The sequence below is a fragment of the Colossoma macropomum genome, unplaced genomic scaffold (assembly GCF_904425465.1).
Source record: "Colossoma macropomum unplaced genomic scaffold, Colossoma_macropomum, whole genome shotgun sequence".
Taxonomy (NCBI): domain Eukaryota; kingdom Metazoa; phylum Chordata; class Actinopteri; order Characiformes; family Serrasalmidae; genus Colossoma; species Colossoma macropomum.
The window spans coordinates 41,505-55,815 of NW_023495589.1; the positions used below are offsets into that span (position 1 = coordinate 41,505).

At 39.5% G+C, this 14,311-nt stretch overlaps 1 protein-coding gene across 1 annotated transcript; it reads left to right on the plus strand.

The window, feature by feature from the left end:
• Nucleotides 1–5,322: 5,322 nt before the first annotated feature.
• On the plus strand, nucleotides 5,323–14,043 carry LOC118802504 (tripartite motif-containing protein 35-like). The gene is made up of 6 exons (XM_036563053.1): nucleotides 5,323–5,330; nucleotides 5,731–5,824; nucleotides 5,957–6,187; nucleotides 10,386–10,408; nucleotides 10,702–10,820; nucleotides 13,190–14,043. The coding sequence occupies exons 1-6, from the start codon at nucleotides 5,323–5,325 to the stop codon at nucleotides 13,717–13,719; spliced, it is 1,005 nt and encodes a 334-aa protein (XP_036418946.1). The 3' UTR covers nucleotides 13,720–14,043.
• The last annotated feature ends 268 nt before the right edge of the window (nucleotides 14,044–14,311 follow it).

Consider the following 14,311-nt stretch of genomic DNA (forward strand, 5'->3'; position numbering starts at 1 on the left):
AAGAGAAGGAGAGTGGGTAGAGACCGGGGGCGGGGGACACATGACAGAACCCCCTCCCCCAAAAGACAAGACCTCCGAAGCGCACAGAGGGTGGGCCCAGACTGCAAGGAGGCACAGTCACAACCAGCAGAAAGTCCAGAGGGATGGGCAATCCATCAGCTAGTTCAGAGGGGACAGGGGCAATGCCAGCACTGTTGACCAGCTGAACCATGCACTGGGAAACCAGTGCCAGCTCTGGAGAATCCATCCCAGAGCTGGCACTGGAGCAGCTCCGGGAGCCAGCGCAGGAGGAACAGTCCCAAAAGCCAGCACTGGAACAGTGTGGGTAGCCAGCACTGGAACAGTGTGGGTAGCCAGCACTGGAATGTGACAAGGAGCCACCACAGGAGCTACCAGCCAAAAAGCCAGCACTGGATCAGGACCAGGAGCTGGCACAGGAACAGGAAACAAAGCAGCTCGGGAAGCCAACACTGGATCATGACGGGGAGCCAGCACAGGAGCTACACAGGATACCACGACAGTAGGAGCTTGGAGGATAGGGCCAGGAGCCACCTGGGGTGCAGGAAAAGGAACAGGAGGCACCTGAGGCATAGAAACAGGGGCTGCTTGACGTGCAAGAACAGGAACAGGAGCCACACAAGGTGCAGGAACAGAAACTGGAGCCACCTGGGGCTTAGAAACAGGAACCACCTGGAGCACAGGAATAGGAAGAGGAGTGGCCCTGGGAGCAGCAACAGGAACAAGAGCAGCCCTGGAAGCAGGGACTGGAGATACAGAGACCATGGGAAGGTCTGGAGATCACTGGCTGGTCAGGGAATTTGTAAGGCCGGCTGGTTAGGGAATTCAGAGGCTGGCTGGTCAGGAGATGCAGTGAAGAGAGCAGACACTGGGCCATGCTGATGGCTCTTCTGCCATAGGGAACTCTGCATCCACTGTGTCCCCATTGCCCCACTTGGTTATACAGGGAGAGATACTCTTTTAGCCCCCTGCAAAATTTCCTTGGGTAATCTGGCTGCAACACAGAGACTTCACAAACACAAGACGGAAACAAAGGGGCCAATAAAGCAGTCTTAATGAGTCCAAAAGGAGGTGCAGCTGTGTGGAAGAGAAGAAGAGTGGGCAGAGCCAGGGAGAGTCTAAGTCAGTCTGCCCATAGAGATGTAAGGGGTTGGTTTTTGGGTATGTTGGGTGTGAGAGTGGGTGTGTTTTGTGGGTTGTGGGTTGTGGTTGTGTTATTTGTGGGGTGTGGGGTGGGGTTGTGGTTGTGTGCGTGAGTGTGCATGACCCACATAGCAGCAATGAGTCTTCTACTATAGCGCTTGATGAGACAATATATTGGACTAATCTTTTGGACTCATTTCTTTGGTTATCAAAGGTGAGGTCAGAGATCATGATGCCATGTACATAACAAGTTTCCCAGGGCTTTTGGAGGAGAAAGAGCTTCAAAACATCATAGATCCTCCACCATAATGTTGAGGATGAGGATATTTTTGGGCATTCCTCTTTTCACACCAAACCCACCCTGAGTGTTTGTTGCCAAAAATAGCTCAAAAACAACAAGATGCTGCTGTCTTCTGCAAATCTCCAATCATCACCCTTGGAGAAATGTATGCTTCTCTAACTGTCCTCCTCATTGTGTGTCTCTGTGCTGTCAAATATTCATACTACTGTGAAACAGTAAATCACAGATACAGCTTAAAGATTCCTGAACACTAAGAGGAACATTCCTTGTGCCAATAATTGTGACATTTAAAAAAAATCTCTCATTTAATTTTCAGTACAACTCTATTCTATCTTGTAATTGATTAGGAAAAATTGCTTTAGACTTGTTATTAATAAAAAACATAGATGTTGATCAGTAGTGTAACTACATGGATTTTAATAGGAAGGGATTACAAGATAGGCAGACATGCAAAACACAGGAAAATCCATCAACTAGTCATTAACAAATGAGGGTAAAGGTCAAAAATCAGAAAAAAAACAAAGATGGCACACTTAAAATTCTCTGAAAACTCTGATGACATTGATGCTCACCTGTGTAGCAGTGCAGCTAAACATGCTGTGTTCAGGCTGGAAAGAAAGACATTATCATGTGAAAAAAAAGTTTATCTAGCTGACATGGACCCAAGAGCACTTGGTTAACTTCTTTAGGAACTGTTTACATTCTGAGTGGTGACCATTGAGAATATTTTTTTTTAAATCTGAAAATTGCAGACTCTGTCATTCAGAAATGAAGAGAAATCTTTTAGCCACTGTGGACCAAAGAATGACTGGACTGAACACAGACCCAAACAGTGAACACTGTGGAGCTGAATGAAGCTCTGCTACCAACACCTGTGTGATTTCACAAGTGAATACATCACACCAAGAATAATCAGATACACAAAGGAGACATTCTGAAGATCTGAACTGCTGAACTGACCACACCAAGTGCAGGTGTGAGCCAGAGGCTCAGTACTGAGAAAAGAAAAACTTCTGTAGGCATGGAGGGGAACGAGCAATATTAATAAATACTGTAAGCAGGGGAGCCATCCACATCCAAAAAAGGAGGGGGAGCAGCCAAATCAGAAGTGCTAACCCATAGGATACTGGAGTTATTGGTCTGAGAACCTTAAATGGTCCTAAAACACACTGCACAAGAAGTGTTCCTGTAGATGAGCTGATTAGAGAATTCTGATCATATTCCACCCACAGTAAAAACATGGCCAATCATTCTGAGATCTACTGCAATATGACCTGAAATAATGACCAGTCTTCTTATTCAGCAAATGAGTCTATGTTCAAATGTGACCAGGGATGCTGTTGAATAGGTAAGGGCTGTGGAAGACCAGCTGGAAGCTGCAGTGGGGATTGTGCTTGAGTGCACACATTACAACCTATTACGAAATAAAACACATCGTTATCTAACATAAACTCACAAAACCTATTCAGTAAAATACCTGTACTGCATTCCAGGATGTCCAGAACTAGTAGTAGCTTTTACTCAGAGAAGATTCATTGTCTAACTTCCTCTGGATCTCCACCTGATCAGTGTCACTATGGTTGTGGAATCGTTTAATCAGTGTGATTAATATGATAGAATATGTGACAATGTGTCAGCCTTGCACCAGTATTTTTCTTTTAACCTGGACAGTAAGAAACCATGAAGTTAAAGTGAGTGGAAAACAAAACCCAATATTTCTGTCTGGGGTTTAAACATTTTGCTGCTTTAATACATTCCAAATTTCATTTATCTGTTAGTGCTAAGGTTGGATGTTGGACTGCCTCAAGGAAATGGCACCATTTTCAAATAACGATGTAACACAATGTCTATCAAGTAATTATCCATTCCTCATATCATAGTTCTTCATTGATCCATAAGAGAAACTGGCAGCAGCAGATGTGACAAATCTACAAAATCTCCACTGTAAAACCATCATGTTACCATGCATATTATAGACCTAACTGTAAATGGACACATACACCGATCAGCCATAACATTATGACCACCTCCTTGTTTCTACGCTCATTGTCCATTTTATCAGCTCCACTTACTGTATAGGTGCACTTGGTAGTTCTACAATTACAGACTGTAGTCCATCTGTTTCTCTGCATACTTTGTTGGCCCCCTTTCACTCTGTTCTTCAGTGGTCAGGACCCCCACTGGAGCCTCACAGAGCAGGTATTATTTTGGTAGTGGGTCATTCTCAGCACTGCAATAACACTGATGTGGTGGTAGTGGTGTGTTAGAGTGTGTTGCGTTTGTACAAGTGGATCCAACACAGCAGTGCTGCTGGAGTTTTTAAACACTGTGTCCACTCACTGTCCACTCTATTAGACACACCTGCGTTGTTGCTGTACAGTATGAGCTAATCATCCTCTAGTCCTTCATCAGTGGTCACAGGACGCTGCCCACAGGACGTTGTTGGCTGGATATTTTTGGTTGGTGGACTATTCTCAGTGAGGTGTTTAAAAACTCCAGCAGTACTGCTGTGTCTGATCTACTCGTACCAGCGCAATACACACTAACACACCACCACCACGTCAGTGTCACCGTAGTGCTGATAATGATCCACCACTCAAATAATACCTGCTCAGTGGTGGTCCTGTAGGGGTCCTGACCATTGAAGAACAGGGTAAAAGGGGACTAACAAAGTATGCAGAGAAACAGATGGACTACAGTCCAATGTTATGGCTGATCGGTGTATGTGGGCAGTGAGATAGAAGTGAAAGGGAGGGAGCCATTCTCAAGGATCCAAACCACCAGCTATTTATAACAGTCATGTCCAGACTCCACCAGTCAGCAGGAACAATAATAACAGGAAATAGTAGAAGAACATAAACAACAAAAATAGCTACAACAACAACGATATGACAATAAAATGCAGTGAATATGTGTCACTATTCATGTAAATTTGTGCACAAAATAAGGAGGAAATATGGGGCAAAAGGTATTTACAATATATAATCAATCTTTCCTCATAGTTTACATGCTTAATTGTAAGACCTGGATTCTGTTTACTGAAATGAACTAATAATTTAGAAACCTCATGTCATCTGAGAGCTCCTTGTTTCAGGTTATTACTGAACTGCTGCCATCTAGTGTAGAAAACACACAGTTAGAATAGAACATCTGGCTGACTCCTCCTTTTTCAAAGCTCCTCCTTGTCTACCTGCTGGAGGAAGTGAATCTCATCCTGTCTCTCTGATCTTTCTTCATTCTACATTCACTTCACTCAGAGACACCAATGAGAAGCTTTTAAACAGTGACTGTATGTGTTTGTTTCTTGATGTGTGACGTCTGAAAGGAGCTAAAACTCACTCAGTGGGTTGAAGGGCTACGGTGGCTGATTCTCAACTGTGCTGCTCTGATCATTACAGACGTCCTGAAAGTGAAAGTGGAGTTTGGACTAAAGGAGCCATTACAGAGAAACAGCACAGCAGCAGTTGGAGGAAATGCTGCTAAGAAACCCTCTTCAGAGTGAAGAGCTTTCCTGTCCTGTGTGCTGTGAAATCTTCAGGGATCCTGTTGTTCTGTCGTGCAGCCACAGTGTGTGTAAAACCTGCCTGCAGAAGTTCTGGGAAACTAAGGAGTCTCGAGAATGTCCAGTTTGTAGAAGAAGATCCTCAAAAGGAAACCCTCCCTGTAACCGTGTACCGAAAAACCTTTGTGAGGCTGTTCTAGGGAGCAGGAGTCAGAGATCTTCAGCAGGGTCTGAGGTGCTCTGCAGTCTGCCACAATGATGTTTTAAACTCAACTCTTCTGTTTGGATGATCAGCAGTCTGTGTGTGTGGTGTGTCAGACTTCAAAGAAACACAAAAATCACAAATTCTGTCCGGTTGATGAAGCTGTGACAGAGTTTAAGGTAGGAAACTTGTTCTAGTATTTTGATGTCTAAAATGTAGCACAACTGAAATGTATAAATCCTTTCTCAGTTCAGTACTAGTTTAAGCTGTTTTGTATTTTGAAGGTGAGGTCAGTCAGTGGGTGTGGTTTTAGGGCAAACAGCACACAGCACAAGTGAACTATCAGTCAGAAAAAATGCACTGTAGCTGAACTAATTATGTCAATACAAGATATAAACTTACTATACAGAAATGAAAATAAATCTCTTCTGATTTTGGAGCAGAAAGTAAAACTGCTATTACTCTCTGTAATCTGTAGGACAACTGTTACATTTAAATAGTTTAAGTGATCAGATTTTGTAAAGGCTGAAGAATGTGCTAATCTGAACTGTTGTTTAATTACAGGAGACATCATGGACTGCTTTGCGCTCTACAGGAGAATCTGAAAGTCTTAAAGGAAGCTAAACGAGACTATGACCAAACAGCAGCCCACATTAAGGTGAAGCATCATCTTGAATTGTGAAACATGTTGCTGAGGTCATGTTTCTGATGAGTGTCCACTTCTCTGTAGGTGTAATGCTTGATAGATCATCTGTTAGAGTTTGAGTTTCCTAATGGTCTCTCATTCCAGACGCAGGCCCAGCACACAGAGAGGCAGATAAAGAAGGAATTTAAGAAGCTTCACCAGTTTCTAAGAGATGAAGAAGCAGCAAGGATAGCTGCACTGAAGGAGGAAGAGGAGCAGAAGAGTCAGATGATGAGGAGGAAGATTGAGGAGATGAATGGAGAAATATCAGCTCTTTCAGACACAATCAGAAAAATACAGAAACAAATGGAAGCTGAGGACTTTCTGTTCTTACAGGTAAGAATCTTTCTTTTTTTTCCTTCTTTTTTCTTTCTTTTTGATACTCAAGAAAAAATACTTTTTTTTCTCTTTCCATACCATCACGATTTGAGAAAGAAAATTGGAGTCATTTTATTGTAGTGTGAAAAGTGGAAGATCACTATGAAGATCTTTACAGTCTCAACAATCCACCATGTGAGATTGTCAGTGTTGGTACTGTGTGTATATGATGCCAGTAACTTAGACAACAACTGAAACCTCTTCATCAGAAAGACAGATGATGGCTAGAAGTGGCAGATCTAGAACTCATACCGGGGTGGCAAGGAGTCAGGGCGGCACTTTCACATGGCACCAAAGTCTATTTATTACAGATTTATGTAGTGATCTATCCATACAACCCCCTGACCACTCAGTAAACATTTAACAGATGAAAAATACTTACATTTGCTTTGATATTTTGACATAGCCATTTTCGCTTTTGTAGTAAAAGTGCATTTGATGCCAGATTTGCAGATCTAAGAGTTTTAACACAAGCTGATTGTAAATTTCTTTTTTTATTTTGAAAATAAGTAAAAAATTACATATTCTACCCTGTTGCAGTCTCAATTTTAAAAATCCTCCAGGCGCATCTTTTGACCAAAGCTGGTCGAAATTCAAAATACACGACACACTGACGCACAGTTAAAGATCAGAAAGTTTGATAGCAGTGGTTGCTAAGCAGCGACTGGAGGGCTGAAATTAAGTCTTGAAGAATGCAAGTTCTGCAGTTCAGAACAAGTGAATGTTAACTGAGCAACAAATAAAACTCCAGTGTAAACAACCTTATTCATTTAACCTGAAAGCTGAGAAGATAACTACATAGCTAATGACACCTAAGTTCTTATAGGAAAGTCTGTTCTCTTGACGGCTATCTTTACAACATCCCTGGACAGTTATTTCCAGTCATATGAGACTAGACTCCTATCTCCTTGAATAAGGAGAGACCTATAAAACTGAAACTAAAAGCCACATCAACATTTCAAAAATACATTTGAAATCACTGACAAAATCTTACGAAAACAACATAAATAGTTTGTACCCATTCATAGTCCAACCAGTGTCCTTTCTCCTCTCTGCACATGCTTGTGTGCGTTCGTCACTCAGTTACAGCTGCTGTGTATGTAATGGTGTTATGATATTAATATGAATTCTGTATTTAATTCCATAAATTACTCACTTTTCAGGTGAAACTTTACTCTGAAAGACTACTGTTTCCATCTGTACTCACTTTCTCCTCAGCTGAGTGCACTGCAATTCTGTGTTATTTAGAGGTAGAAAGTGGCTTGTGCACACAAGGGGCATCTTGAATTCTTGTGTCCATGTGAATGAACAACAACAACAAGATTAGATTTGGCAAATAATCTAGGAATGAGAGCAGGTTCAACAGGAGAGAAAACAGACAGGGATTCAACAGCTGAGTTAAGATGGATGTTATTACAGAGAGATGCTGAGGAAGTATGAGGGCAATTGTTCACGGATTTTACTAATTTTGTGTGTGAAAAATCTGCGAAAGACTTCACAATGGTCAACAGTGTAGGAAGGAATAGGAGAGGGAGAGTGAAGAAGTTTATTAATATTAGAGAAAAGTATTTTTGGGCTTATTTCCAGTACCATTAATTAAAAATTAAGCTCTACATCTAATATATGATCTGAGTACGCTAATGCATGAACAGTGAGACCAGTTTTCTTTTAAAGGTGCTCTAAACACCAGCCTGTGGATTTCAAAGCATGGAGTTTAGGGGTATACCAATGGGAGGAATGACCAGTGGAAACCAGTCTTAAGAGGGACCAACTGGTCACGTATATCAGAAATGGTGTCATTAAACAGATATAGAATGTCATCAGGACAGGAGAGCTGAGAAATAAAGGAGAGAGGAGAAGACTAAAGAAGAGCAAAAAAAGTATGAGAATCAATGGACTTGATATTCTGAAAAGAGATTTAGTGCGAGAGAATGAAATGTTAGCTGTACCTTCAGTGAGCTTGAGTCAGAAACACCAACAAGAAAACCAGAAACAGAAAGTCAACATGTTGTGTCAAGCCAAAACAGTGACATGACACTTAATTAATAGCTTCAGTTTTTATACAATGTTCTTACCCATTTTAAAATTCTGTGCTTAATACAGTTTGGCATAATATTTTAGGGTCTGCATAATTGGGGTGGTAAGCACTATGGAGGGGGTGGCAGCTGCTTTTTTTTTACCTCATAAATCCGCCCCGAAGGCTGGTCCCAGGTTGAGTTAATAGGAAGCTTTAATTGTCTCCTCCACAAAATGCTCAGCAAACAGAGACATTCGAATATGTGTGTTTGGGTGTGTAGAGGTGTGTGTGTGTGGTTTCTGTAAATCAGAAAACAAACAAAACTTGGCTATATAACATGCTATTTGCTCAAATGTGTAAATTATACATAAATAAATGTTAAAGAAACATTTTGGATAATATAAGGAGTTTTCTTTTACTAATTCTATTAATAATAAGTGCTGACATATAAAGTGAAAGGTGAATTTGGTACTACAGTGCAGATTCCAACAGAGGGTGCTCTAAACACACACAGTGATCACACACTTGGCAAACTGAGTCATCAACTGAAGACAAGCTTGCCAGTTCGCATATTGCTAATATAGTACCACTCAGATGTGAACAGTTTCCCAGAAAAGCAACTTAAACTGTAGCATAAAAACACTGCTGTTCCATTAGAAGGCAACTTGCATTGCATTGCACTGACTGATGACAGATGTTGATAAGTAGTTTCCCAAAAAAAACGAGATGCTGTGCAGAATGTAAATAAAAAGAGAATGCAATAATATGCAAAGCATGTAAATCATATTTTTAAAGTAAAATACTATAAAGACAACATGTCAAATGTTGAATCTGAGAAATTTGATTGTTTTTTAAAAAATATATGCCCATTTTGAACTTGATGCCAACGACACGTTCCAAAAAAACGTGGCATGTTTACCACTGTGTTTCAACACCTCTTCTTTTAACAACACTCTGTAAGTGTTTGGGAACTGAGGAGACACTGCTGTAGTTTAGAAAATGAAAAGTTTTCTCATTCTTGTTTTATACAGCATTTCAGCTGCTCAACTGTTCAGGGGCTCATTTGTTGTATTTTCCATTTCATAACCCACCAAATGTTTTCTGTGGTGGCAGGTCTGGACTGCAGGCAGGCCAGTTTAGCACCCATAATCTTTTAATATGGAGCAATGCTGTTGTAATACATGCAGAAGGTCTTCCCTGAAAAAGACGTAGTCTGGATGGCAGCATATGTTGCCAAAACCTGTATGTATCATTCAGCATTAATGGTGCCTTCAGAGATGTGCATGTCACCCATGCCATGTGCACTAATGCACCCCTATACCATCATGAATACTGGCTTTTGAACTGTGCACTGATAAAAAGCTGAGGACACATGATTTCCATAAAGTATTTCAAATGTTGATTTGTCGGACCACAGGACACTTCCCCACTTCACCGTAGTCCTTTTTTGAATGAGCTCGGGCCCAGAGAAGGTGGCAGCATTTCTGGATCCTGTTTATATACAGTTTCTTCGTTGTGATAGAGTTCTAACTTGCATTTAAGTATGCAGTGATCAACTGTTTTCACAGACAGTGGTTTACAGAAGTGTTTCTGAGCCCATACAGTGATTTCCACCACATAATCATGTCTGTTTTTAATGCAGTGCCGCCTGTGGGCCCAAAGATCATGGCCAGCAAATACTTGTTTCTGGCCTTGTTCATTGCATACAGAGATTTCTCCAGATTCTCTGAAACTTGTAATGCTACTATGTACTGTAGATGATAAAAAGCAAAAGTTCTTTGCTATTTTACCTTGAGAAATGTTATTCTTGAATTGTTACACTATTTGCCTGCGCTTTCACAGAGTGGTGAGCCCCTCCTCTTCTTTACTTCTGAAATGCTTTTTTATACCCAACCATGTTACTGACCTGTTGACAATCAACCACTTGGTGTTTTTTAGCATTACACAACTTACAATAACAATAACAAAAATAATCCATTTTTATTAAGTAGTTATTTAGAAGGCAATGCTTTATTGAAAATTAAATGATAGATAATGTCACTAACTCAGCTGTTTGCTGGTGTTTGTGTGTTTCATATGAAAAACACCTGAAAAGTCTCTTCACTTTTAACTACAATGTTCTTTTTGTTTCCCTCTCAGAACTTCAAGTCTACAGAGAAACAGTGAGTAAATGTCAGACCACACATTTTATCTAATGTTAAAGTCATTATTACATTTAAATCTACAGTATATTGTATTTATTGTAAATATGAGTGTATTATAATGAAATGAAGGTGAATAAAGATTGTGTGTTAATGTTGTAGTGATGAGAACAGTAGCAGAAATATTTATTTAACAGAAACAACAGAATTATTGACTCTCGAGACAATAAATGTCATAAAATATTGATAGTCAAATAATTTACAGGCTGTAAAGTTTCTACAGTGATATATTTCACACAATCTTCTATTTTCAGAGCTCAGCTCAAACCAAAGGATCCAGAGAAGACATCAGGAGCTCTGATCAATGTAGTGAAACACCTTTCCAACCTGAAGTTCAGAGTGTGGGAGAACATGCAGAAGATTCTCCAGTACAGTAAGTTCTGTTTCTCTTAGGGTTGATCTCTCACACACAGTCTGCTTCTGCACTAATGACACACTGTTTATAAACTATTAGTAACATGTTATCATGTTGTCTTTATTCAGGGTGTAAAAAGGACACTGAAACTGTACTTAAGTGAAAGTATGAATACTGTACTGTGCAGAAATCTCATTCATAGAAAATGTGAAGTATGGAGTTAAATATACTTAAGTGAAAGAAAGAAGAATCAATGATTAGATCAAGCAAAAAAGATATAAAATGATTTAAAGGTTTTCTTGTCATTTTTTATGTTCAAGTATATTTTTTCATATAATTTCTAGTCTTAGTTATTAGTCCAAGTACAATGCTAGAGATAATATTTTAAAATTGAAATTGGGGCAAATGTCAAATTGTGTCTTAATGACCACAAAAATATTCTGAGGTAATAAATCCCAGGAATTCAGTGATACAGATGAAATTATTTCAGAATTAATCACATCACAGACATTCAGTGAATATGTAGAGATTAGATTTTATGCTGTTATTTGAACAAGACAGACAATTAATTTAGATTTATTATTATTTATCTAATATAACTACAGAATATATATTAAAGGTATACAACCCCGTTCCCAAAAAAAAAAAAGTTGGGATGCTGTGCAAAATGTAAATAAAAACAAAATGCAATGACATGGAGATCATTTAAATCCTGCATTTAATAAAAAATATTACAAAGACAGCATATTACATGTAGAAACTGAGAAATTTTATTGTTTTTGGAAAAATATAGAAAGAAAAGTTCTGGCATGCTAAAAAACACCTGGTGGAACATCTCACAGCTAATTAGGCAAAGTGGCAGCAGGTCAGTTGAGAGAGGCTGAGTTTTTCAGAAGTAAAGATGAGGAGGTGTACACTACTCTATGAAAGACTGCATGATCAAATCGTGCAACAATTTAAGAATAATATGTCTCAACATAAAATAGCAAATAACTCGGGGTTTTCGTCATCTATGGTACATGATATGATTAAAAGATTCAGAGAATCCAGAGAAATCTCTGTATGCAATGGACAAGGCCAAAAACCAGTATATGCTGGCCGTGATCTTTGGGCCCTCAGGCGGCACTGCATTAAAAACAGACATGATTATGTGGTGGAAATCACTGCATGGGCTCAGAAACACTTCTGAAAACCACTGTCTGTGAACTCAGTTCATTGCTGCATCCTTAAATGCAAGTTAGAACTCTAAAGCGCAAAGGAGAAACCAGAAAATCCAGAAAAGCCACCGCCTTTTCTGGGCCTGAGATCATTTAAGGTGGACTGAGGCAAAGTGGAAAAGTGTCCTGTGGTCTGACAATTCAACATTTGAAATTCTTTGTAGAAACCATGGACACCATGTCCTCCAGACTAAAGAGGAGAGGGTCTGTCAGGCTTGTTGTCAGCACACAGTTTAAAGGCCAGCATCTGTGATGGTACGGAGGTACATTAATGCACATGGCATGGGTGACTTGCACATCTGTCCAGGCACTATTAACATTGAACGATATATACACATTTTGGAGTAATATATGCTGCCACCTAGATGACTTGCATATAGTACAACAGCATGGCTACATAGTAAAAGAGTCCAGGTGCTAAACTGGCTGGTTTGCAGTCCAGACTTTTCACCACTGAAAACATTTGGCGAAAATATGAAAATAGGAATAAGGAGACCTTGAACTATTGAGCAGCTAAAATCCTATATCAAACAAGAATGGGAAAACATCTTCAGAACTACAGCAATTGGTTTTCTCAGTTGCCAAACACTTACAGTGTGTTGTTAAAAAAAGAGGTGATGAAACTCAGTGGTACACATGCCCCCGTCCCACCTTTTTTGGAATGTGTTGCTGTCATCAAATTTAAAATGGACAAATATTTTTCAAAAAGCAATACATTTTCTCAGTTTCAATATTTGATATGTTGTCTTCATACTATTTTCAATCGAATATAGGATTTAAATGATTTGCACATCATGACATTCTGTTTTTATTTACATTTTGCACTGCATCCCCGTTTTTTTGGAAACAAGATTATTTTAGATAATGTAAAAATGATTTCGATGTCAGTGAGTGTGAAAATGGTAAGCTCTGTGAGTGAATCACTACAGAAAAAGGCTGCACTCAGATTAGATCTGTCACTGGACTATAATGACCATTCACTACTGAACATACACTTTAGTGCTGCACTGAACTGAACATCAACATTTAGTCCAGGATTAAAGTTGATCTGTGTTCTGGAATCGACCTCTAAAGCTGTTTTACTCACAGTAAAGAAAATAGTCTGTAGAGGTAAAACATTTACAGAAATGAGAGAAAAACATGATGTTTCATTGTGTTCTCTCTCCTCAGCCCCTGTTACTCTGGACCCCAACACTGCACATCCACACCTCCACCTGTCTGATGATCTCACTGCTGTAGAAAACAGGAACCAGAGATCATCACTTCCTGATAATCCTGAGAGATTTGATGTTGGCTGGTTTGTTTTGGGTTCTGAGGGTTTTAACTCAGGGACACACTACTGGGACGTCCAGGTTGGAGGCAGTGATATCTGGGAACTGGGTGTGATGACAGAGTCTGCAACAAGAAAAGGATTTATTTTCGGTGGTTCACTGTGGAGGCTAGGTTATGTTTTTGGTCAATACTCTCCAGAAGAGTCGAATCTCCTCCTCCCACCTAAAGCGAAGCTGCAGAGGGTCAGAGTGCAGCTGGACTGGGACAGGGGGAAAGTGACCTTCACTGATCTTCTAACCAACACACACCTGCACACTATAACACACACTTTCACTGAGAGAGTTTTACCATTTTTCTGTAATGGGTCTGATCATCCTCTGAGGATCTTACCAGTGAAGACGTCAGTAACAGTGGAACAGCACAGTTAAAGTTGATGTTGCTTAGAATGAACATTTATACAGGTAGTGAGTGTCTGAATTATGATCATAAGAATATGTCATTACATGTATATTTTAAATAATGTGTTTGTATCATTCCATCCTAACATGTCTGTGTGGAAACAAAATGCTGATTTAAAGTGTCATAGAGTGACTACTGATATCATTACAACATTAGAAATGTTATTTGAGTGAGATTTCACTCATTTTCAGTGTAGATTTTATTTCTGTATCATCCTGCATTTTTCTCCATCATTAGATCTTTAAAACTCTGCTTTGGTCCAGAGATTAATAGTTTACTGTGTGAAATAAACTGCATTATATTATAAACTGAATGCATGTTGTGTATTGAATATTATCCCACAGCATCATGTAAAGATCATCCAGCAGATCAAATGGTGGAGATCTGTCACCCAGAGACAGACTTACCCAACACACACAGTGTAATAACACAAATATTACACAAACTCATAATGTAATAAACTGCTGACAACATAATAAAATCATCCTCCAATAATATAATAACACTGTAACACATAATGTAGTGAGATATTACATTATATACTGTTTATTACATTATAAA